The following is a 25894-nucleotide window of genomic DNA, read 5'->3' on the forward strand; positions in this document are numbered from 1 at the left end:
GGATGGGGAGAGGTATCAGGAAGACTGGCAAGGGTCAGAGGCCGTGGGGCTTGTGGGCCAGCAGAGGATTTGGACTGGATTCTAATGCAGTAAGGAGCCACTGGGGAGATCTCAGCAAAGAAGTGCGGGAGCTGATTTTCTGGCTCATGGTATCTATTAATCATGTAGGGTTCCAAAGACCTCCCCTCCCCCAAATCTTCCAGTGTTCATGGTGACTTATCTATCATTTTTACTTCCTTTCTGGTGGGGTGGCTGGTCAGGAAGACTGCAGGACAGATAGACAACAGGCCAGCTTCTACCTGCAGAACCCACGGAGGGCGGAGGAACGTGTTTCATGACACCACAAGGGAAAAGTCAGCCAGATTCTGAAAGTGGGAAACTCCATGGGACAGTGACCTCATTCCTTCTGCAGATGAATAGTGTCAAAATAAAGGGGAGACGTCATGGAATAGAAGAGACTTAAGAAATATATCTGCCAGAATAGAGTAGGGATCTTGTTTGGATCCTGATTTGAATAAACCAACCCTAAAATACACCTTTGAGACAAGGGGGGAAATGTAATGCAGATATATGGAGCTATTACATGATATTAAAGAATTCTTGTTAATCTAGATGGGTGTGATAAAGGTAGTGAGGTTAATTTTTTAAAGGCCTTAACTGCTAGATATACAAGCTTAAGTTTTTACAAGTGAAATGAGCTGATACTTGGGATATACTCTAAAATATTCTGTCAAATTAAAAAAAAAAAGGTAGGTTCTGAGTGGATAGATGAAACAGGAATGGGGAATGGTTAACTGTTGTTGAAGCTGGTTGGGTACTCATGGTCCTCTTCTCTGCTTTGAGTATGTTTGAAATTTTCCATAATCAACAAGTTGTTTTTTTTTTTTTTTTTTTAATAAGTATAAAGCTGTCACACAAAAGTCTGTCTTTCTCTGGGAACAGTAACATCACATCTCACCTTTGCCTTCTCTCCTTTTTCAGCATGGCAGGGAGGACAGCCCTGCAGCCTGCCGGCCCTCACCCACATCGGCTGCTAGCTCTGTCCTGTTGAGCCACTCCGTCTGGGGACCCCAGGACAGCACCTGCCTCCTGAGGTTGTCCTGGCACAGTCGTCCACAGCGATGGTGGAGAACTGGACTCCACAGACTCACAACCTTCCCGTCAGGCTTCAGGGGCCAGCATCCTTCATCCTGGGACTGGCGGCCCTGAACAATGGCTGAGGGCCACGGGACCCCATAAAATCACTCCACAGCTCACGGGGGCCAGTAGCATTCCAGCGCCCGTGGACTATGACCACCTATCGGCCCATTCCCAATGATGGTGTGGACCTGGCAGCCGGTTGTGGGGCCAGGGGGGCCGACGTCCTCCCCGGGCCCCACGCAGGGGACTATGCTCCCATGGGATTCTGGGTTCCGAACGGCGGGGTGCCCCAGCCCATGGGGGAGAGCCCCGCCAGCGCCACCACCCGCCCCAGCCCCACCACCCCCGCAGTGCCCAAGATGGGTGTGCGCGCGAGGGTGGCCGACTGGCCGCCCAAGCGGGAGGCCCTGCGGGAGCAGAACAACCCGAGCCCCTCGCAGGACGCCGACGGCCCCAAGGCCACAAAGGGGGCCCATTCCGTGAGGAGCGTACAGAACGGACAGCCCCCGGCCAGCGGCCCCGCTTCCTCGGGGCCCAGAGCCTTCCACCGACCCTCCAGGAGGAGGTCCAAGGACGTGGAATTCCAGGACGGCTGGCCCCGGTCCCCCGGCAGGGCCTTCCTGCCCCTGCGGCACCGCAGCAGCAGCGAGATCACCCTGAGCGAGTGTGACGCGGAGGACGCGGGGGAGCCCCGCGGGCCGCGGCACCCGGGGGCGCTGCCCCTCTTCCGCGAGTACGGGAGCACGTCCTCCATCGACGTGCAGGCCGTGCCGGAGCAGAGCTTCTTTGACATCCTCAGCGAGTTCCGCGGCGAGCAGCCCGAGGCCGCGGGCCCGCAGAGCCTCCGCGAGCTGCTGCAGGCCGGGCCCGGGCCCCACGCGCCGGGGGGCAGCGGCGGGGCCAAGGGGGACCCGCGCAACGGGCAGCCGGCCAGGGAGAAGGAGAAGGCCCGGAAGAAGGCGGCGCGCGGCCCGGGCGCGGACGCCGCGGACTCCTCCATCTTCCGGAAGCTGCGCAGCGCCAAGGCGGACGGCGAGGCGGGCCGCGCGCCGGGGGAGGCCGAGGAGGGCCGCGGCGCGCCCGAGGCCGGCCGCCCGTGGGTCTGCCAGAAGAGCTTCGCGCACTTCGACGTGCAGAGCATGCTGTTCGACCTCAACGAGGCGGCGGCCAACAGGGGGGCCGCGGCGCAGCGGCGCAACACCACCACGGGCGCCTCGGCCGCCTCCGCCACGGCGGCGCTGTCGGCGGCGCGGGCCCACGGCCTGGGCGGCCTGGACGCCGCCTTCCCCAGCACGGAGGACCTGAACTGCAAGGAGAACCTGGAGCAGGACCTGGGCGACGACAACAGCAACGAGCTGCTGCTCAGCTGCCCGCACTTCCGCAACGAGATCGGCGGCGAGTGCGAGCGCAACGTGAGCTTCTCGCGGGCGGCCGTGGGCTCCGCGGGCGGCGGCGGCGGCGAGGGCCAGGGCCAGGGCCAGGGCCAGGGCCGCCCGTCCGAGCCCGCGCTCAGCGCGCACCGCACCAACGCCAGCATCTCGGTGCTGGAGGTGCCCAAGGAGCAGCAGAGGACGCAGAGCCGCCCGCGGCAGTACAGCATCGAGCACGTGGACCTGGGCGCCCGCTACTACCAGGACCACTTCGTGGGCAGAGGTGACCTGGCGCGCCGGCCGCAGCGTGGCCCCGGGCACAGGGAGGGCAGGGCGGGTGCAGCGAGCGCAGCCGCGTCTGGGCGGGGGCCAGCTCGGTGCCTGACGCAGGACTGAGCTCGCCAAGGCCCGGAGCCGCAAGGAGGCCATAGAGCGTATTTAGTTAGGACTGTGTGCTGCGTTCAGCCGTGTGCCAGGCACCTCGTAGAACCTGGGGACACAGACCAGCGCAAAACTAAGATCTTGTCTTCCTAGCACTTAAAGGGGGGCGCGGGTGTAAGACAAAACTAGATTAAGGTGTAAATTATATAAGGTGTCATGGGGTGGCAAAGGCTATGGAGAAAAGTAGAACAGAGGAGAGGGAAATAGTGTCCGGTCGGAGGCTGCATGTGCGGTAGGGAAAGCACTGGGAGGGCCTCCTGGGTAGATGCCATCTCATTACTGGGCTGGAGGGAGCTGTGTGGAGACCGGGCACAGTGTTTTTGGTGCAGGGAAGAGCAAGTGCAGTAGCTCCAAAACACTAAAGGAGGAGTAAGGAGGCCACTGTTGCTGGAACGGAGTGACTGAGGGGATTTGGACAGAGCCAAGGCAGAGAGGTGACAGGGGCAGATTGGGACTTCGTGGGCCACGGTGAGGACTCTCACCTGTACCCCAAGTGAAATGGAGCCACAAGAGAACTCTGAGCAGTCGAGGGCCCTCATCTGACTTGGATGTTCATACCTCCCTCTGGGGCACAGACGTGGGGCATCTGGAAAGTGGGGAAACCAAGGAGGAGGGTGCGGCACTGCTCCAGGCAGGAGATGATGGACAAGGCTAGCTTGGGAACCCATGTATCGGGGAAGAAGGAAGAAGCAGGCAGGCTCCAGATCCCCTTTGGAGATAGAGCTGGTGACCTTAAGAAGATGTTAATAGCAGGCCAATATGGCTTCCTATGTCACTAGGTTCGTTGGTGTCCATGGGGCAATCACAGGAGGCCATATAGCATAGTGCAGACCCCACAAGGACAGGCAGGGACTGAGCAAAGGGCAGTTCCTGCTCAGCTCCACCTCACTGTCATCAGGCAGAAAATGCAGGCTATGCAGTGTTGCCAGCCTTTCTGTTTTTTTTTTTTTTTTTCAAGATTCTCCTGAAGGGCAGCCCCAGTGGCACAGCGGTTTAGTGCTGCCTGCAGTCCAGGGTGTGATCCTGGGGACCCAGGATCGAGTCCCACATCGGGCTCCCTGCATGGAGCCTGCTTCTCCCTCTGCCTGTGTCTCTGCCTCTGTCTCTCTCTGTGTGTCTCTATGAATAAATAAAATCTTAAAAAAAAAAAAAAGATTTTCCTGAAATTAAGTTTTGTGAGTTTTTTTTTTTTAATTTTTAAAAAGATTTTATTTATTCATGGGAGACACACACACAGAGAGAGAAAGAGAGGCAGAGACAACGGCAGAGGGAGAAGTAAGCTCCATGCGGGGAGCCCGATGCAGGACTTAGTCCTGGTACTCCAGGATCATGCCGAGCCGAAAGCAGCTGCTTAACCGCTCAGCCAGCCAAGGATCCTTGTTTTTTGTTTTATGTTTTTTGTTTTTTTAATTTTTTTTAAAAATGTGATTTATCCTAATATTTAATTCTGGCAGCTGTATTGATTTAGAAATGCTTATAACTGCCAGTGACAGGCTTTAAGGACACAGAAGTTTATTTCTCTGATAAAAAAAAAGTCTGGAGATCAACAGCCCCGGGCTGGTATAGTTATTCCTCAGCATCAGTGGAATGCCAGCCTTAGTGCACGGCCTCCAGTGCCCCCCCACCAGAGTAATCTCCAGGTCCAAGATAGCTGCTGCAGCTCCTGCTGTCGCATCCATGATTCCAGGCAAAGAAAAAGAGGACAAGGTAAGAGCAAAAACGTACATCTCCTGTAAAGTCAGTCCCCTTTAAAGAGCTTCTCATAAGCCCCATCCAACCGCAGCTGCTTACTGACCACCCCTATCTACAAGGCAGGCTGGGAACTAAAGGTTTTTAGCTAGACAAATTGCCTCTCTTTTCCTCCCCTAAAAGTAGAGTGTTTTTCTTGAAAAGGAGGAAGGGAAAAATATAATGAGTAGGCAGCTAGTACTCCACAGCAACTAGTTAAAAAAACTTTTTTAAACCAGTGTCTTAGTCAAACCTAACAAAATGTCGCCCAAGTCATTCCATGGGGCTCGGAGCGAATGCAGTCTCTGGAGCTCCAGCCTTGCAAGTCAGACAGCCCGGGTTTTGGGGCCATCTGTTTTATATCTTACTAGCTACGTGACACGTTTCAGTTGTTGGATTCTGTATCTTCATGTGAGGAATGGGGATGATTGTGGCAGCATCACATACCCCCAAAACAGAAAGACACAGAAATTGAAAATAAAAGAATGAGGGGAAAAATTCCAGACAGTTAACCCAGAGAAAAGAAACTCGAATAGTCGTGAGCCTTTGAGCACCTGGCACCCTGGGTTCAGGTATATAAATTAAAAACTGACAAGGCAACAGTTAGAAGAGTGAACAAATCCACAGGCAGCAGGAGACACTGACAGAGGCTCTGAAATTGACAGACCTAGTAGTCAAAAAATAAGGCTGTCGAGGATTTGAATAACCCAATCAAACCTGGTTCTGCGTTTTGTTTTGCTTTGTTTTTTATAAATTTGTACCTAACCCAATAGAGAACAAACACATCTTTTTGACTCACACATGGAAACACCACCATGAAAGACTGTGGTGAGGATCATCTAAGACTGTACATTAAAACACCTAGTTCTTCATCAGGAAGGTAGTAAGTACTCATCATGGAGCTTTAAAAAAGCCATTTTCTTTCAAAAGTGGATTTCTTTGGAGCCATGGAAACTTATAAGTAAATTACTCATTGGTCATTGTTTATTGAGTGCCTGCGGTGTTGGCAGGGCTGCAAGGTGCTGGGTCTGCATCGGTGCAAAGCAAGACAACCCCTGCAGCTGTTTCAGAAATGCACTAATAGCTGAAGAGCAGATCATCCTTCTGTTCTCTGACCAACTGCTGGGGAGATCGTTTAACCCAGTGTAGGTGCTGGTCTGACTGGTGCTGTTCATGAACATGCCTGATTGGGCCTTAGATAAGTCTTTGACTCACTGAGCACAGAACAGGAACCATCAGTTAAATATTCAGAGCACTGGGACGGGAAGGAATTCCCGGCCATGGTTAGATGTTGACCTCATGGACTTGGGTAAAGACACACTGCTGTTGGGTATCCACCACAAGCAGGAAGTATTTGGGTTATACATCAGGGAAAACTGTTTGGCTGGGAGGATTAGCCAACAGCAGCATGTTTAGAGCAGAGGGGGAGACAGCTGTTATTTAGAGAAGAGAACAGGAGGCTTGCTCTGTGATTCAAAGGTTCTATCCCCCCCGCCCCATAAGGATAGAGTAGTTTAAGTGTCCGAGGTGTATAGAAACGTGGCTAGATAAAGGTGATACTCAGAGGCTTGAATCATGGGCCCTTTTCCCTGACAAACATCATGCCCTGGGATGATAATAACATGTCTTTTGTGCTTACTGTGTACTGGGCTCTGCCCTAAGTGCTTCACGCTTACTGACCTATTTAATCCTCACAACCGTGCCGGAAGGTGGGTCTGTCCTTACTGATCCCGTTTTACTGATGAGAGTGCTGTGGAGCACCTTGGCCTGAACCGTCCATCTAACCTAGTGGTGCAGCCCTGAAAGTGACTCTCTAGAATAGAATCTTAGCCACTTCTTAGGGCTAATCGGCAGCTAAGCTAATGGTGAACATTTGCAAATCTGGGATAATCATAGTGAGACGGGGTGTTTTACATGCCAGACACTGTGCTAAGCGTTTAATATTTTGTAGCTGCATTTCACCCTCCCATCAAGTCAGTGAATTACGGGTAGCGTCAGGGCCCCCCACTTCTCAGATGAGGGAACGGAGGCTCAGAAAAGTTCTGGGACTTGGCAGGGGTGGCACAGGTCAGGTGTTGGGATCCGTCTTTCTTTCAAGCGTGGCCATGACCAGGCAGGAGGTTTGTGTGAGCAGGATCCCATGGGTCACACAGGAACCTGCCCCGGGTGTGGCACATCACCCCCCCTTCCCAAAGAGCTTACTCGGAACTCAATCTGCTCTTCCCTCTCAGAACATGCCAATTACTTCGGTGTGGACGAGAAGCTGGGACCAGTGGCTGTGAGCATCAAACGGGAGAAGTTGGAGGACCACAAGGATCATGGGCCTCAGTACCAGTACAGGATCATCTTCCGGACCCGTGAGGTAGGTCTTGTCACTGTTGTTAATTTACATCAATTACAGCTGCTCACCTCTGTGGGCTCTTAGTCTGTGCCATGTTCTGTGGGCAAGTGCTTCCCCAGCTACATGTCTCGTAATCCTCCCAATAACCTCCTGAGGGCAGTCTTGGCAGTCCCTCCATTTTACAGAAGAGAAAACTAAGTCTCAGAGAAATTAAATGACTTAATTGGGGTCAGTGAATAAGGGGCCAGGCCAGGATTGGAATCTTGGAGAGCCCAAGATTCTTACATGTGCAGGAGAGTCACTCTGGTTAGCATAAGAAATAAAAGGGAGACCTATAAGGGATTCTTTCAGGATCATGAGATGTCCTGCAGAATGGAAAGAGTTAAGGCAGCAAGCCTCCAGCAGGGCGGAATTGAGGAATCTCAGCCACAGAGGGTGCCTCTGTCAATGCTGTTCAGCTCAAAACACTCCCAGTGCTTTCAAGTCTGAGTAGAGAAACCCGTTGTCCTGGTTTGGTCATAGGTCTTTGCGTAGATTAAATATCAGCTGTGGTTAGGGAACAAGACCTGCTGGGGGCACCCTGCTTAATTAGGACTCTGAATTGTAATGGACAGAAAACTAGTTCTAACTGGTTGAAGCCAGAAATAGAATTCATTGGTTCACATCACTGCAAATCCAGGGTAGGCCTAGCTTCAGGCATAGCTGGATCCAGGCACCTAGATGATGTCAACAAAATTCTGCCCCCTGACCGCTCTGCTCCTCTAAGCTCTGCTTCTTGTTTTGCATTGTGAATGTCATTCTCTTCTCTTCTGCCACAACGAGCTGTCTCCATGTCATAGGAAACTGGAAACTGGCGGTTCAGCTCTTCTACATCTTTAGACGTTCTCCTCCACAGGGAAGAGACACTTGCTGCCAAATCTGTGGGGGAGGACTCTGATTGGCTCTGCTTGGATCATATGTGCTCCACTGGCTCCAAGGGCAGGACGGGACACTGTGATTGACAGTTCCATCAAAGCCACATGGAGGAGGCAGCCAGGGAGTTCTGCAAAAAGAGGGGAGCAAAGCCAGAAAAAAACAGTAGAGATTTCCAAAAGACCCAAGTAACAATGACCTTTACAGGAAAGGGGTGGTAGTCAGCTGGGCAGGCCCCCCACAGTGGGTCTCCCTCAGCTCTGCATTGCCCCATCCCCCTTGTTCCTGGCCTTTGCCCAGACATGGGAACCCAGCAGGCTGCCACCACCGCCACCACCGGGGGCTTTGGGTGTGGGGCCAGCCGAGCCTGGATGTCATCCAGACTGGCAGATGCTGTACCAGGGGCTCCAGCCCCATCCCCTCATGAAGACCCTGTCACTGAGGAGGAATGGGATGACAGAGAGGCTTTGTGGCAGCTCAGAGGAGACACAGCCCCAAAACCCCGTGTCCCAGACCACAGGTGGTCACTAGCCCCTCTTGTCTTCCAGCCGCCTCCTCCCTCTCCTCACCTTTACGGGCAGATGAGCACCAGGGCAGAATGTGAGGGGACAGCTCACAGTGCATCAGATTGTGCCGTGACATCCGAGGAGCTGCTGGGTGAAATGACAACAATCAAACACTAATAAATAATATTTGTTATAATTGCTCTTCTGTGGCAGAGCTCCTTACCGCCAGGTCACATGTTCGCTTCACCCTCTTATGTATATTCGTGCACTTAGATGTCATGACAGTTACACGATGGGAGACACTGTTATCCTCACTTCCAGATGACGAAACAGGCTCTGAGAGGTTAAGGGACGTGTCCAGAGCACCCTCCAGTAGGCTGCAGGGCCAAGAGTCCGCCTGTTCTCTAGCCCCTGCTCCACGGCCCCTGGGATTCCACTAACTCGGCTCAGACTGCACGGCAGACCCAAACTCACCTCAGTGCCAGCGCTTTTGTGTTGTTTTTTTTTTTTTCTTTTTTTAAGATTTACTTTATTTATTCATGAGAGACACAGAGAGGCAGAGACACAGGCAGAGGGAGAAGCAGGCTCCCTGCAGGGAGCCCGATGGGGGACTGGATTCCGGGACTCCAGGATCATGACCTGAGCTGAAGGCAGATGCTCAACCACAGAGCCACCCAGGTGCCCCTGGTGTTGTTTTTTCATTAATAAAAGTAGACTATGTAGAAAGAATTTTTAAAATACCAGCCTGCGTTGCACATACTGGGAGTCCTGAGGCTTAGGCGAAGTGATGCTGGCTTCGGGTGGAGTATTTCTGTCATGATTCCTATTCAATAAGTGTGAAACAAGCTTAATGCTGCTCCTGTCTTGTGCCTGCTCCCATCCACTTCCCAGCCCCCACACCCACAAAACCAGCCTCCAGTCCTCCCCAGGATGGGCAGGAGGCTCCTGATGCTCAGGGACACAGGTCTGGGGACACACATCTGCCTCTCTCCAGAGATTCACTCAGCACCGCTGTCTGCACCTGGCGCCGGGCACCTTAGGCACCGTAGTGAATAAGGCAGCAGAGATGCATGTGGGACCGCACTCTGGTAGGGGAGGCCTCAGGCAACACACATGTACTTCAGTAAATCATACAGTGTGGTAAGCCTGACGAGGTATTAAGTAAACCAGGGAAGAGCTAAGAAGCATGAGGAGTGATGGTTCAGTTTTTAGGCAGAATGATCCAGGGAGGTATCACCAGGAAGATAACATTTGAGTCATGACCTGAAGGAGATGAAAGAAGGAGCCATGTGGACACCTGGATGAGAGCATTCCAGGCAGAGGGAACAGCCAGTACAAAGGTCCTGAGGCAGGACCACATCTGGCACATTGGAGACCTGGTATGAATTCCTAGTTTGGCCACTCACTAGCTGTGAAAGTGGACCCCTGGCTTCTCCTCTCAGAGACTCAGTTTCTCCCTTGGGAATCCCTGTTTCACAGGACTGGGCCCTCTGAGGTTCTACACCTAGGCGACGCGAGGCCTGGCACTTGGGAAGAGCCCAGTGAAGTTAGTTGACGGGGTCTCAGTCTGCTGTCCCTTTGTCACATTCTAGGTGGTCCTGTGAATATGCCCCTCCCCCGCCCTTGTTTGGGGTTCACAGGCACAACCGGGCCTCCTTCTGCCACCACCCCCCCCCCCATGCATGCAGGCCACACGCAGACTCGGCCTTGAAGGGAGGGCAGTGGTGAGCAAGATTGACCTTGCCTCTTCCTCATGCCCTCCCTATCCCACTGGCAGGGTGGACAGTCAGGCGGCCCACGGTAGTAACAACAGTAGCAGTAGTAATCGCTAACACTCTCAGCACGTGTTCTTGCCAGATACTGTCCTAAGTGTTTTTATATGCCTGGAGCCTTCAGATCCTCTCCATATCTCATGATGTGGGTCCCGTTGTTCCCACTGTGCAGAGGAGGGTGGGAGGTTGAGGTTTCCTGGGAGATACTCATTTGCCAGGGTCCCCAGTGGCAGAGCCAGGATATGGACCCAAGCTGCCTGGAGCCCAAGCCCATGCTCTTTACTCAACACCCTACCTCTTGGGTCCAGTTTGGGTTCTGGCTCTGGGAACAGACAGCCCTGGGTTCGGTCCAGCTCTGCCACTCCCTGGCTGTGACTTTGGACAGATGGCTTTATCTCTGGGCTCCTCAGTTTCTTCATCTGTAAATAGGCTTTGTGCTGGTTGCTCCCTGTCTCCCAGAGCGGCAGGAAGGTTCTCCTGGATTGCACATGTGAGGTAGCCCGAGGCTACAGAGCAGTGAGTTCACGGGCAGAGTCTGTCCTGTCCACGTGCACATATATCAGGCTCCCGTCAGCTAGGGTGTGGGGTCCAGAGTGAGGGGCTCAGGCTGTTTTCCAAGCCAGCAGGCTGGCCTGCCCCAGATGGCCACCCCCAGCCGCCAAGCAGACAGTCATGTGGGCCCCCATCTCCCGGCAGATGGGATGTGAGCATTGGCAGCACTGAGCTTCCCGCCAGGGCAGGAACAGGCTTGGAGCTAGGCTTTGGCACCACACTCCTGAACGTCAGTCCCACACCACCCCCAGCCTGGACAGGACGAGCCCCGGGCCAGGGCTGCCCTGTCCTGAGCCCCTTGCTGACCTCTCTACCTCTCCCGGGACACAGGGCACCTCAGCCAGCCAGGGATGGTCTAGCCTCCTGACCCAGCAGCTTCCCCTTTGCCCAGCAAACACAAGTTTTTGACAGGCCTTGGTTTTGTTAGGGTTAGAGGTTTGGATTTGTCTTTTTTTTTTTGACTTAAAAAGTAACAGTCACTCATGAAGAATTTAAGTACGTAAGTGTGCAAAGTGAAAAAAGGGAGAGTCTCTCCTATTAAGTGAAAAAAGCAAAGAATAACAGCGTATTGACTAGGGCCTCATTTGTGTTGAGTAGGTACCTGATTGTGTGTGTTTATAGAAATAACCTCCAAAGCATATTGTTAAATGGGGAGAAAAGCCAACTGTACCTTCTTACTAAAGGTTAAATTTAAATTCTTAACTATGCATATGGCTTTGTACAAATACATTTGACACGTGTGTGTACATAATAATGGCTACCACATACTGAGCGCTCACTGTGTGCCAGATACAATGCTGAGCACTGCACGTGGATTAGCTTACTGAACCTTTACGACTCTTTGAAGTAGTTGCCATTATCCCCATTCTATACATGAGGAAACAGGCACAGAGAAATTTTTTTTTTTTAAGATTTTGTTTATTCGGGACGCCCGGGTGGCTCAGCGGTTGAGCGCCTGCCTTGGCCCAGGGCATGATCCTGGAGACTCAGGATCGAGTCCGGCATCGGGCTCCCCGCATGGGCCTGCTTCTTTCTCTGCCTCTCTCTTTCTCTCTCTCTCTGTCTCTCATGAAGAAATAAAATCTTTAAAAAAAAAGGAAAAAAAAGATTTTATTTATTCGAGAGAGAGGCAGAGACATAGGCAGAGGGGAGAAGCAGGCTCCCTTTGGGGAGCCCGATGCAGGACTCAATCCCCCTGCATCACCCTGAGCCAAAGGCAGACGCTCAGACGCTGAGCCACCCAGACATCCAGGTAGAGAGAAATTAAGCAACTTACCAGGGTCACACAGGGAAGGAGTAGAGTCAGGATTTGAACCCAGGCAGACTCCTCAAGGACCTGCCAGGAAACGTTCCTAAAGGGTGCACCCACTGCCCAGTAGAGAAAGGGATGTGTCTGAGTCAGGAGCCAACATAGAACAACCTGTGTCAATCGAAACCTCTCTGCATACATGGCCTTGAGACTTCTTACAGTTCACTTGACCAGTTACCCTCAGTGAGATGACAAGTGTCATCGAGGGTAAGACCATGCAAGACCTTGGGGACTGAGCAGGGTGTACAGATTTTATTTGAAGAGAGTTGGGAAGCCACTAGGCCCTTCTGCGCAGAGGAGAGGCATGGTCTGGCTCCAGCTGCTGCGGGAAGAATGGACCGGGCAGGGGTGGTGGTGGGGCTGGAGCAGGGAGACCAGGCGGAGGGCTAGCATCGTAGGCCAGGTAGGTGATGACAATGGACAGGACCAGGTGGCGGTTAGAGATGGCCAGTCGTGGCACCCTGCCAGTGCCCTACTTATTATCCCCAGCAGAGAAGGAAAAGCTGGGAGCTTTTCAAGTCGTGGCTTTTGGTCAAGTCTTCTGAGCCAGGATGTAAGCAAAGGCCACCTGTCTCTTGTGTGAGAGAATGAGATGCAGGACCATGCTTCCCCTTGACCCCAGCAGAGGGCGCTGCGGGCCAGTGTCAGCAGGATGCAAAAACACTGATCCTGGTGGTGCATTAACTGAAACCCACAATCCCAGGGCAAAGCATCCGTCATCGTTGCTTTTCATGATCTATTTCAAGACTCTGGTTCTTACGATAAGAGAGACTTGTTTATTAATTCCTGGGGCCAAAAAAATAAAAAAATAAAAAATTCCTGGGGCCAGAACTAGGAACTCCCAAACACAAGATCATTCCATTCCTTCCATTCATGCTTCTTGCCCGGTCCTGTGTGGCAGGGGTGGGCTGTATGCTTGGAGGCCATATCATGACATATTGTTTTTGCCACCTCCTGTGTCTGTTGACTTAGGGCAAACATGTTTTTCCAGTTAACACTGATCCTCCATAGTCTTAAAACCATAGCCTCAAGTGTATTCTGGGCTCTGGTAATAGTCCTCTCAGGGAGGGATGTTTTTCCTGGTATTGCTGCAGACCTGCCCCCCACCCCCACCCCACCAAGTTGTGCTCAGTGGGGCTGGAGCTCCAGGGCCTGGCTCTGCACAAGGCATCACCCGATGGCCCTCTCACGTTATACACAGAAGCCAGAGCTGGTGCAAGCCAGACCTGAAGCAACCAGGGCTCCCAGGGCCAGCGGGGCGTAAATTGGGACCATCACTTGGAAAACTTTGGCAGTTCGGTAAAATTAAAGATGAACATGCGGGGTGACTCAGCAGTTCTTCTCCTAGGTACAAACCCAAAAGAAAATGTGTTTGTGTGCACTAAGAGGTGCTTCGATGAGTGTTGCTAACAGCCGTGTTCATAGTTGTCAAACACTGGAAGCAGTTTCTGTGCTGAGCGGTAGAACGGATTCAATCCGTTGTGGCAAAATGTCAGCTTCTCCCAGCAGCGTGGTCGAGTCCCATATCCAGAACATTGAGAGAAATAAGCCAGAGATAAAAGAATACAAAGTGCATTGAAGCTCAAAAATAGGCAGAAATAAATTATAGAGTTAGAAGTCAGGATAGGGTTGCCTTGGGGAAGGAGGGCAAGGGCTCGGTGGGGCTGAAAATATTCATTTTTTGATTCAGTGGCGATTACCTAGGTGTTCACTCTGTGTTAATTCCTTTAGCTATGCTTACATATGTTGTGTGCTTTTCTGTATGTAGATTATTCCTCACAATAAAAAAAAATTTTTTTTAACCTTCAAAGAAAAAGGTCATGAGTTTTGGAAAAGTCAGGGCTGCATTAGAATCCTGGTTCAGTCACTTAGCTCTGACCTTGGAGAAGGCACCTAACTTCTCAGAGCTTCAGTTTTCTTTCCTTTTTTTTTTTCTTTGTGTGTTTATCTCTTCAGAGAGAGAGGGAGAGTGAGCGAGCACAGGGGGTGGGTGGGGCAGAGGGAGAGACTCTCCAGCAGACTTCCCACTGAGTGTAGAGCCCAACGTGGGGCTGGATCCCACGACTCTGAGATTCTAACCTGAGCTGAAATCAAGAATCAGAAGGATGCTCAATCAACTAAGCCACCCAGGCACCCCAGAACTTCAGTTTTCTTATCTGTAAAATAGAGATGATAAAACCTCCCCTGAACAGACCTATATACTTAACTAGGTAATTACTCTTGTACCTGGAAGATAGCATAGTCAACTGCACCTTCACAAATGTGACTTTGTTATAAAGTTCTGTCAGTTGGAAACTGCTTTGTCTGGAAACCTGACTAATCATAGCTAAAACAAATAGAAGGTGGTTTTAATTCTCCAACGAGAAGCCTGGAGGTAGGCAACTGCAGAAATTGACTTCTCTGTGGTTTTCTTGTTGTCTCTTTCCTCATGATTACAAGATGGCTGCCACAGCTCCAAGCACCTCATTCTCATACCAGTGTCCTTAACAAGAAGAAATGGGCAGGTGGAAAGGGGCTTTCCTTTAACCTAAGGGAGGCAGATGTGCCCAGAGGTCCTTCCCAAGCTGAATTGGCCTCACATTTCATTACCTGGACCTAGTCACGTGACCAGCTATTGGAGAAACTTGGAAAACACCATCTGGGAAAGAGGAATGAGATGGCCGTAATTGGTTTGACTCAAGGTTTTCAGTCTTGGCTACATATCAGAATCACCTGAGTGGCATTGAGAAGCTTGTGTGTGTGTGTGCTAGTATATTTTCATACATACGGTAATGAAGGCAGAGTGTTCGTTGAGTGCTCACCTTCTGGAAGCTGTTTTATTTGTTATTCTTCTTACTACCTGACAAAACCTGTCTCCCCACGTAAATGCCAGCTGGGCAAGTCCTGTTCACACACCTAGAACAGCGCTGTGCTTCAGGGGCACTCAGTTGGTAGTTGTTGAATGGACAAAGGTCTGCTTCATTGTCTCAAAATCTCATCAGCTTAGTCCTTCCAGCACCCTTCGGGCTGTGATACCGTCACTGTATTCATTCCACAAAAGAGAAACTGAGGCCCAGAAGTTTGGAGGCACTTGCTCAAGATCACACAAGGGGGAGGCAGCAAGTACAAGTCCTGGTCCAAACCCAGGGCTGGCCCTGGGGCCCGAGCTGCTGACCATCGCACAGGTTGCTTGGAGCATTGGACACCGTCATGGGCTCTGATCCCGTCCTGGGTCCTGAGAGCCTTTTCACCTTCCCTTCTTTCCCTCCAACAGCTCATCACCCTGCGGGGCTCCATCCTGGAGGACGCCACACCCACTGCCACGAAGCACGGGACAGGCCGGGGCCTGCCCCTGAAGGATGCCCTGGAGTACGTCATCCCCGAGCTCAACATCCACTGCCTGCGGCTGGCTCTCAACACTCCCAAGGTGACCGAGCAGCTGCTGAAGCTCGACGAGCAAGGGGTGAGCAGGGGGCCAGCATCCGGCGGGGGGGGGGGGGGGGGGGGGGGGGGGATGGCACCGGGATGCTAGCCTGCAACCCCATCCTGCTACCTCCTTCTGTCTTGGTCTTTGTTTCTTTTTCAGAGTAGAAACCCACCTAAGCTGGTTTAAGTGAAAGGAGGGATCTATTACCAAATTGCAAGGGTGCCAAGAGCAGGAATATGACTGGGTCAGGAGAAAAATGGTCTAGGGATGAGATAGCCACTGGGTTTTGCCTGCCTCTCCCTCTCTGCACGTTGGTTCCCTCTGCTTCTCTGTCCTCCCACAGCTCCCAGAGTTTCTGTGAGAACGACAGCCCCGCGCAGACCCCAGCTAGCTAACTCTCAGGCCCACACTTGGGTCAGGTGTCTGTCTAGGGTCCGGTCACCAGTGACCAGGAGAATGAGCAACAAACATGGGAATTGGGGGCCCACCCCCTAAAAACAGTGCCAACTGTACTGAGCCCCGAGCCCGTGAGAATTTGTTTTTGCAGAATCTTAGCCAGTTCCGGTCCACCTACTGTGGGCAGCCTGCCAAGACCACATTGTCTCATTCTCAAGAGAGGCCCAGCCCTCTGTGGAGAGCACAGAGCCAGCTGCATGGACCCCTCGTTGTGCCTCTGTGGAACGGGAAGGAGGGAGGGGGACAACCGGGCTGTGCTCCCCGCCCCATGCACCCTTTTCCTTCCTCCCTGGCTGCAGAGCTGCAATCCTGTGTGGCCCCAGTGACAGCTCCCAGGCGCCGCTCCTGAGAGCCCCTCTGTCCCGCTCCCTCCGCCACCCCTGCAGCTTGCCTCACAGCACCCTGTCGCCCCTGCAGCTATGCCGGAAGCACAAAGTGGGCATCCTCTACTGCAAGGCCGGCCAGAGCTCGGAGGAGGAGATGTACAACAACGAGGAAGCTGGCCCCGCCTTTGAGGAGTTCCTGTCCCTGATTGGGGAGAAGGTCTGCCTGAAGGGCTTCACCAAGTACGCTGCCCAGCTGGATGTCAAGAGTAAGTGGCCACGGGGCCCTCCTCACGGGATGCCGGTTAGGTGGCCTGGTGGTAGCAGGCCGAGGACAGGGATGCCGATAGTGTGACCGCTCAGGAAGACGCTATGGCATATTCTATGGTCTGAAGGTGCACCTACTGTGTGAGTCAGCAGTCACACTCTGAGACACGTGCTCTGAGAGCTCATGCACATGTGTACTAAGAGGTGTCCTGAATACTCATACCCACTGGTGCCTGCATGGTGCCCCACGTGCGTGGGCAGGGTCATGGTATTTTGTGCAACAGGGTGCTGCGTGGCAGTGACAATGACACCTGGAGCCACAGGCATCAGCCTGGACCAGGGCCACATGCTTGATGTTGAGTGTAGAGAGCGGGCCTCACAAGAACAGGTGTTGAATGATGCCTTTTACACAACAGTTATTTTTAAAGCACACTCACTGGTGTGTTGTCGGGGGGGTGGGGTTGCTCTCCCACAGTAAAACTCTAAAGGGGGGCAGCCCAGGTGGCTCAGCGGTTTAGCGCCGCCTTCAGCCCAGGGCCTGATCTTGGAGACCCGAGATCGAGTCCCACATCGGGCTCCGTGTAGAGCCTCCTTCTCCCTCTCCCTGTGTCTCTCCCTCTCCCTCTTCCTCTCTCTCTCTCTCTCTCTGATGAATAAATAAATAAAATCTTAAAAAAAAAACTCTAAAGGGAAGCAAGGCAGTGACAGAGCAGGCGTCCCCAGTAGGTTGCCCCTGGGGAGAGGCTGGGTCTAACTGGAAAACGATGCATCGTCATGGAGTATTGGTGGTGGTCTGTTTCTTAAGACAGATGCGAGGTACAACGTGATCGTCCTAGCATTTCCACATACACACACACATATATATGTAGTGTGTGGATTAAAGTGTTCCGTGGCAGTTTGGGGGAGATGGAAGAGCGATGTTGTGAACTCCCATCACAGCGCCCTGGGGAGAAGGCTGACTGCCCACTGTCCCTGGAGGAGGACCGTTGTTGGATTAGTTGCTCAAGCAGAGTCGGAACACCCAGTGGTGGGGCCCTGGCCTGATCACTGGCTCTTCCCCTGGCCTCGCTAAGCCTCAGTTTCCTCATCTGGAAGAGGGAGCCCAGGTTAAGAGACAAGTCTAGAGAGATGACTGAAGTGTCCACAGGTGCCTGTGGCTGTCGTCTGTTGAGGGAGGCCATAGGATGAATACAATCATTGTGCCGTTGCTGGTGTAGGGATCCTGGGCCACTGGCCTTGCCTCCCTCTGCCTCAGCTTCCTCATCTGTCAGGTGAAGCTGATAGTTGGCTTATTTCAGGAGCCCAGTGTTGAACCCGACGTACTGAGCGCTCGCTCTGTGCTGGAACGTGGACCTTTCCAGCCTCCTAGGGCTGCCCGCACCCACTCCGCATCTGGCTCGGGGGAAGCCCACAGCAGGCGTGAGCGTTAGTATTGTGGTTGTGTTGCTGATTCCTTCACCGCTGAAGGAGCAGCACACACAGGAAAAAGAACAGGAGACTAACTATCCCCCTTCTCAGACAGAGGCTGGCTCCTCAGGGCTCAGCATCCTGCACAAAGTGACAGCTGTAATTGTGTCCCCTTCCAGAGCTGCTGTGAGGATCAGATGCCCGCACAGCGCTACAGAGAATTAGCAGTCTAGGGAACATCGGCTGCTGCCATGTGGCTTCTGTGGCAAGTGGATTTTCCTCAGAGAACCCTAAGAGCACAGTGCTCCTGGCCAGTGTCCCCAGCTACCAGACTGGGATGCCCCGACTCGAGGCCATCTGGATGCCCCCTGGCTCCAGGCCTGCCTCTGGCACCAGCCAGCTGTGTCTTCAGTGCTCTCACCTGTCACAGCTTCTCCCCACAATGTGAGGCCACAGGAATGGGGATTCTTCAGTCTGTTCTTCCACTGTCTCCCCAGCATAAAGCTTGGTGGACCTGAATGCCCCAAAGGGCCAACGAATGAGCTTCCTGGGCTGAATGTGACGTCCCAGAGTTCCTTGCAGCATGGCTTATGGGTTCACTCCTGCCTTGACACAAACTTCCCAGCCTTCCTCCCTGGGCAGGAAGGAGCAATCCAAAATGATAGGAGCATGACTGGGGAACCTGATCTTATGTCTGAGTATGGAAGGGCTCCTTGAGAACGTTGCATGTGGCCTGAGAGGGCTGAGGTGGAATAGAAGGCAACAAGGGCACAGGCAAAGCATTCTAGGAGAAAGGAACAGCATGTACAAAAGCCCTGAGGTCTGAGAGAAAGGAACAGCATGTGCAAAAGCCCTGAGGTCTGAGGGCTGTCATCCAGGGAATTAATGTAGAACATGAAGTGAGGAAGGAAGGCAGGACCCACCCTGCAGGGCCTTTTAGGCTCAAGTTTAGGGATTAGATCTGTATCCTAAGAAGACTGTGAAACTTGTAAGAGCAGCACCGGGTCCTGTTAATAAAACACTGTGGAGTCAGACAGCCTGAGTCCCAGTCCAGACTCCACTGTGGCCTTGGGTAAGTCATTCCCTCCCTGCTCAGTTTCCCGTCTTGTTAACACAAAGCTGATAATCAGATGGGCTCCCTGGTCATAACCCCCTCCCAGTAGAGGTAACCAGGATCCTGACTCTCGGGATTATCATTCATAGTTTTGCTACCTACATATGCATCTCTAAATAGAGTTTGTTTTGCTTGTTTTTGAACATACTGTGAATGGAATTGTACAGTATGTGCTCCTTTTGTGTCTGGCATCTTTCATTCAACGTTATATATGTGGGATTCACCCGCGTGCTGACTACGGCTCATTTTGTGGTTTTGTACTTTTCCACAGTATGAGCATACCAGCTTGTTTATTCATCTTTTTGACTGACATTTGAAAGCACTTGTTACCCATATCCCAGAGCACACGTATGCGATTTCTCTAGGTTGTGATGCTGGGAGCCAAAGTGCTGGGTCATTAGTTAAGCCGCTCTTCAGGCTCACCAGATATTACTAAGAAGTTTTCCAAAGTTGTTGTACCAATTTACACACCTAACCAGCCACATAAAAGGACTCAGCCGTTTTCATCCTCCCAACCCTCGGTACGGTCAACTTTTAAATTTTTACCAGTGTGTTGGGTGTATAACATAAGGTTTCCCTTTTACCTAAATTTATTTAATTTTAAAGAGTGAAGTTAAGTGCAAACATCAAGCTAAAAACTTAACACAGATGGCATGTGGGATGTGGCACAAACCCAGAGGTTTGGGAAACGTGGTGCTAACTGGTGTTTCTGTTGCAGCTGACTCCACGGGCACCCACTCCCTCTACACGACATACCAGGACTACGAGATCATGTTCCATGTCTCCACCCTGCTCCCGTACACCCCCAACAACAGGCAGCAGGTGAGTGGGGCCCCACATGATTTCCAGTTGAGGCACAACTGAACCCCAAATAATTCCCCCTCCTTTTGGCTGTTAGCTGGCTGTCTAGAGGGCATTGGCTCTCCTGCTGCCGTCCCGTGCAGCAGATGATGACGGTTGGGGTGCTGTGGCCTTGGAGACCCTCTGCACCACAGTCACATCACCTGGGGGATGGAGGCTAGGTCAAGTGTCGTTTGATACCAGTTTTTTTTTCTAGCCGTTCCTTGGCCATCCCACTTGCCTCTAGCTACCCCAACTCAACAGTGTCTTGAGTCATCAGGAATTCTATGAAAAAGAAGAATGATCAGCTTATTTCGATCAGAAGTAACAGAAACACAAAGCAAACTGGCATAAGCAAAAACTGACTTTTACTGGGTTGTGTAACTCTCAAATGCCAGGACAGGGTTGGCTTTAGGTATGGCTGGATCCAGGGGCTCAAACAATGTTAGGAACCCTTTTCATTTCTTACCCCTGCTTTTTCTTCATAGTGGCCTTATTCACAGATCTTCCCAAGTAGTGGCAAAGATGCCCCCTAGCAGCCCTCTGCTCACATCCCAGCAGCAGAGCCACTCCAGGGGAGAGAGAGCTGTGCCTCCCTAGTATCCCAGAAACGTTTTGGGGCTAAATCTTGTTGGACCATTCACTTGCCAGTCCCTGGGCCCAGGGCAGGGATGGAATGGGCTGAGTGGCCAAGCCTGAAGCAAGTGCCCACCTCTAGGGTGGGTGAGTGGGGTCAGCTCAACTTGAAACATCAATAGGGATGAGGGAGGTGCTTTCCCAAAGAGGATGGACATGGCTGCCAGAAGAAGGAGAAGGTACTAGTTGGGCAGGAATAGCTAATGCCTGCTTCATGAGGCTCCGCTCCTGAACATGCCATGCAGACTCTGCCTTGAAAACAACTTTTCCTAGTTTCTGAAGAACACAAATCTCACAGACTTATGGTTTAGGAAATGCATATTTCTTCCATTGGTACAGATGATAGTGTAGATTTTATAGAACAAAAATGGTCAGATCTGAGTGATCTTGTGAGGTTAACCTTAACCTGATAGCGTTCTGTAAGAACATTGGTCTCAGGGTTAGTCCTGAGCTTGAGTTCTTTCTTTGCCACATGCTAGCTGCTTGAACCTCAGGATCCCTCATCTGTAAAATGGGCAGAATGATGGCACCCCGTGTCTTGGGAAAGGTCCCTGTACTCAGGCAGGCAACCAGAGCACAAGGCAGGGCCCAACTCCCAGGACGAGCACAGGAACCAGTCCCTAGTGCTGGGTGTGTGGTACATGGGGAAAACCAGGGTTGGAGAGTCAAGCAGAAATGAGTTCAAATCCTGGCTCTTTCTTCCGATGACTGTGTGACCACTGCGACCCTGAGTATTCTCATCAGTAAAGGGGTAGGATGAGTTCATGCCTCACTGGGTTGTTGTGATGAGATGAGCTTGCCACTTGAAGACCTGGTGGTGGGCAGCCTGGGTGACTCAGCGGTTTAGCGCCGCCTTCAGCCCAGGGCCTGATCTTGGAGACCCAGGATCAAGTTGTGATGGGTCTTGACGGGATGGAGTCCCATGTCGGGCTCCCTGCATGGAGCCTGCTTCTCTCTCTGCCTGTGTCTCTGCCCCTCTCTCTCTCTCTCATGAATAAATAAATAAAATCTTAAAAAAAAAAAAAAAAAAAAAAAAAGACCTAGTGGTAAGATGCCTAACCCAGGCTGGCCACAATAAATGGGTACTTTAGCAATTTAATGAGTTTAACACACACATAAAGTAGTTCAGTAGTGTGAGTCATGCTAAGTGTAAGTGTGCCTGGATTCCATGTTCTGGGCCGCTTGGTGTCGAGCTACATGGGATTCCCATCTGCGGACTTGACATTCCCAGCATGGATCCCTGCCAGTGACAGTCACAGAGGCTCACCTTGTGTGAACGCAGTAATGTCAGCAAATCAGTGAAACACCATGAGTACATCATCGCCTGCAGAGATAACAGTATCTTAGTCAGAGACTGTGACAGGCAGAGGGGAGAGAACCGGGCTCCTGTGGGCCAATCCAAAGCCACAGCTGCCGCAACCTTTGCAACCCAGGTGTGCAGGGTGGGGGTGGCGGCCTGGGATCAGCCCTGCCAGCGCAATCACTGTCTGGTCTGCTGATCTGCTGCAGTGCCCGTGAGCAAGGCCATAAGCAAGTCGAAGTCTGCCAGTCCTGGGCCCACCTTCATAGATGTTTGCTGAGCACCTACCATGTGCCAAGCACTTTCCTTGGCACTAAGGACACAGCCATAGGCAGCAAACAAAACAGACAAAACCCCCGTCTTCATGGAGCTGCCGTGTTAGTGAGAAGGAATAGACCAGAAACGAGAGGAAGAGGGAAAAGCCACCACGTGCTGAGTGTCGATAATCATTGCGTGAGCAGGAGAGTATAGGGGATGTTGTGGGGATCCGGCAGTCAGTTGAGGCCTCCGTGGGAGGGAGGTGTTTCAGCAAAGAAAGACCTGAAAGAGGGAGCCGTGTGGGTCCCTGCGGGAGGAAGTGTTTCTGGCACGTTTGAGCAGCAGCAGGAGGCCAGCATGGCGGGAATAGAGTGAGCGAGGGGGAGCGTGGGAGGAGCTATGGGGAGGAGTGCAGATGGCGTGGGACCCCCTGGGCCATGTAGGGACTCTTTCTTACCCTGAGTGAGGTGGAGCCATCACCGGGCTCTGAGCAGGGAGAGACATGATCCAGCCCAGCAGGCCAGGTCCTCTGAGCGGGGAGAGATGATCCAGCCCAGGTCCACAGCTCCCCCTGGCTGCCTGTGGGGACCAGATGGGGAGAGGGGGAGGGGTGGGGAGGCTGCAGTGAGGGTCCAGGCAAGGCCCTCAAGCCAACCTATGCTGCCCTTCTCTCCCCCGTTTCTGTTTACCAGCTACTAAGGAAGAGGCACATAGGAAACGACATTGTGACGATCATCTTCCAGGAGCCTGGGGCGCTGCCTTTCACCCCCAAGAACATCCGTTCACACTTTCAGCACGTCTTCATCATCGTCCGAGCCCACAACCCCTGCACTGATAATGTCTGCTACAGGTATGCATCTCCAGGGAGATGTGCTCCAGGGAGCAGCCCGGGGATGGCCCCCACCCCTGCCCTCACAGGAAGCCATGGCAGCTGATTTCCAGCCTCCAGGCAGCATGCAGGGAGCCAGCCAGCAGACGGCAGCCGGCCTGGTGGGCTGCCTCCCCTGAGGCTTGCGTGTGCCTCCAGGGAGCTCTGTCCTCTTGTTCCCACACCTCCTGAGAGAGCGGTCCTCAGTCAGAAAAGGGCATGTCACCCCAGCTTGGATAAGGAGACCGTCAGGGATTTGCATTTGCCTGGAATCTGTGGGTTGCTAGTGACAAAAATCCCTCCTCAATCCGGCTTAAGACGGAAGGGCATTTGTATCTTTCGGCTCTCCCAGGTGACAGGTTCAGGCATAGCTGGATCTGCTCCACTTTCCTGTCGGTGGCTTCATTTGCTGGCAGCTCTAAGCTTAACATCCTCCCAGCTACAAATCTAGCAAACAGAGCTTTGCTCTCCCAGGAAGAGAAGCTCCAGAATTGAGGCTCATTGACCTGGTTAGGGGGGTGAGTTGCCCATCATAGAGCAAAACCACTGACATGTCTGGGTGGCAGGCACAGGGGCTGAGGCCCAGGAGTAACGGCCCTGAGGAGAATCAGAAGATGGAAGGATGGAGCAGGGCAAACACACAAGCACACACACACGTGCATGTGCACACGCGCCACCCTGGAGATAGAGCTAAGGTTACAGTTCACAGATAATAGGTAGCATAGGCCTTAGACCCATTCAGCATCTTCCCTGAGTGCCGACTCTCACCCTGGAGAGTGGCCAGCAGCCAAAGACCAAATGGAAAGCTCTCTGGGGCGGGGGGTGGGGGGGAGGGTAGAGCCGATTGCTGACCTAGGCCCAGACCAAGGGCAGCCCTTGTCCCTAGAACAGCACCAGAGACCCTGGGGAATAGGCTCAGGAGCACTATTTTCCATTTTTTGAAAAAGGTTTAAAATTCAAAAGATACAAAAAGTAAATTAAAAAAGTAAAAAAAAAAAGTCACAGTCTCCCACCCACCCACACCCAGTTGCCCTATTAGCAGTTTCTTGCACGGATGTCCTGATATTTTATACATACACAGGCAGCTACTTGTAAGTATTCTTTTCCCCATTTTTAATACAAATGGAGCATGTCACACACGCTGTTCTACATCCTGTGTTTTTTCGCTCACCAGTCCTTAAGATCTCTCCAAAGCAGTACAAAACGTACTTTTTCGTTTCTTATGACCACATAACATTCCAGTGTATGGATGCATGGGAATCTTTCCCCACCAGTGGGCGTTTGGGTTGTTCCTAGTCACCCACTGTTCCACGCCCTCCTGCAGTGAATAATCTTGTTTATGGTCTCATCGCACATGCGTCCAAGTATATAGCTGGGGAAATTCCTAAAACTGGGGTTGCTGGATCAAAGGGTATGTGTGTAGCTGCCCTGGGGAAGATGAGAGCATCTCAGGCGGACTCCCTACTGAGCTCAGAGCCCAATGCAGGACTCAGTCTCAAGACCCTGAGATCATGACCTGAGCCGAAAATCAAGAGTTGGCCATTCAGTAGACTGCACCACCCAGGCACCCCTAAACCCTTCTTGTTTTTTACAATTTAAAGTATTTTTATTATGCAATATTCTAAACATTCTGAAAAGCACAGAAAATAATATAACAGACACCCATGTGCCTACCACCCGATTTAACAGATGTTAACATTTTGCCACATTTGCTTCAGCTCTCTTCTTTATTTTTAAAGAAAGAAAATGTTAAAGATACAACGAAAGCAGCACCCCTCCACTCCCTCTCCTTCCCCACAGGCAACTGCTCCCTGGACAGACCACACCCTGTCCCACCCCCAACCCCCCCACCCTCACCCCTATGTCCCCAAACATACCTCCATCAGAGCACTTGTCATGCTGTAAAAACGACTTCTTGGCATGGCCCTGGCCTTCCTTGAAAGCAACCCCATGTCAAGTTCCCCTTTGTGCATCTGTCGTGGCCTGGGCCTTGTTGTATAGTGGACCCTGAAGACATTTTTGCTGGCCAGACAGATGCCTGGCCCAAACATCACGGGCACTGAGGAAAATAGTTGTTGAATGAATCACCGTGAGTATTCTGGACATACCGACTGAGCTACAGTGACCAGGTGACCTGACGTCACACCATCTCCTGGTTGTGTAATGAGGTGCTGTCCTTCCCGGTTTCAGGGGTGCCATTTCTGAGTGGCACACCAGTGTCCCTGCAGCCTGTGGGCCATGACAACCCAGTCCCGCCTGCTGGGAAGTAAGGGACCAGCTGTTCTGCTTGTCCAAAAACCTTCAGCAGCTTGTGATTTCATGATTCTTAAAATCATGAATCGGGACAACGTGGGAAAAACCAGAATCTGTCACTTTAAGCAGCTAAGTGCTGACTGGAGAAGCTGCAAAGCTGTTCACATCTGTAAAGTACAGTGTGGACGCACTGTGAATTAGAAAGTCATCTCATCCATACCCCCCACCCCCCAGCAAGGCCACACCCACTCAGTTTTGCACAGAAGAAAACTTGGCTGGTTTGTGTGGCCTCAAAGAACCGCACCACTGGGAAATGCCTTCTTCTGTCAAACCTACAGAAAACCTGTACATTGGTAGAAATGTGTTTTTTCTTGATCCATTCAACTTTAAGTCATTATTTTAATCAGTAGTGAATACCTATGCTGGTGCTGGGGCATCAGCTAAGCTCTGGGTGGCATCTGCCCGGATGGCATTCCAGAACTGGAGAAGGGTCGCTGGATAGTGAACAGTGGACATGGCAAACGAGGGATCTGACCTGACTCCCCGGGTTGTGCAGGAGCTCCCTTGACGATCTCCTGCCTGCACTCTGGTCCCTTCCAGTCCTTTCTTCCTGGGGCAGCAGTGATGTTTGTAGGCCATCAGTCTGGTTGTCACTCATTGCTACACTTGTGTCCATGATGGACGCTCAAGAAGCA

General features: G+C 52.1%; 1 protein-coding gene across 3 annotated transcripts in view; it reads left to right on the plus strand.

Annotated features, from left to right (window-relative positions):
- Positions 1-25894, plus strand: part of SIPA1L3 (signal induced proliferation associated 1 like 3) — a 234407-nt gene that overhangs the window by 135690 nt on the left and 72823 nt on the right. For all 3 annotated transcript variants that reach the window (XM_072751507.1, XM_072751505.1, XM_072751511.1), the window contains 6 exons: positions 982-2793; positions 6911-7041; positions 15325-15513; positions 16351-16525; positions 19763-19866; positions 22771-22928. In XM_072751507.1, the coding sequence (XP_072607608.1) occupies positions 1290-2793; positions 6911-7041; positions 15325-15513; positions 16351-16525; positions 19763-19866; positions 22771-22928 (2261 nt within the window). In that variant the 5' untranslated portion in view covers positions 982-1289. The remainder of the gene's footprint in view (positions 1-981; positions 2794-6910; positions 7042-15324; positions 15514-16350; positions 16526-19762; positions 19867-22770; positions 22929-25894) is intronic.

The sequence above is a fragment of the Vulpes vulpes genome, chromosome 1, assembly GCF_048418805.1.
Source record: "Vulpes vulpes isolate BD-2025 chromosome 1, VulVul3, whole genome shotgun sequence".
NCBI lineage: Eukaryota > Metazoa > Chordata > Mammalia > Carnivora > Canidae > Vulpes > Vulpes vulpes.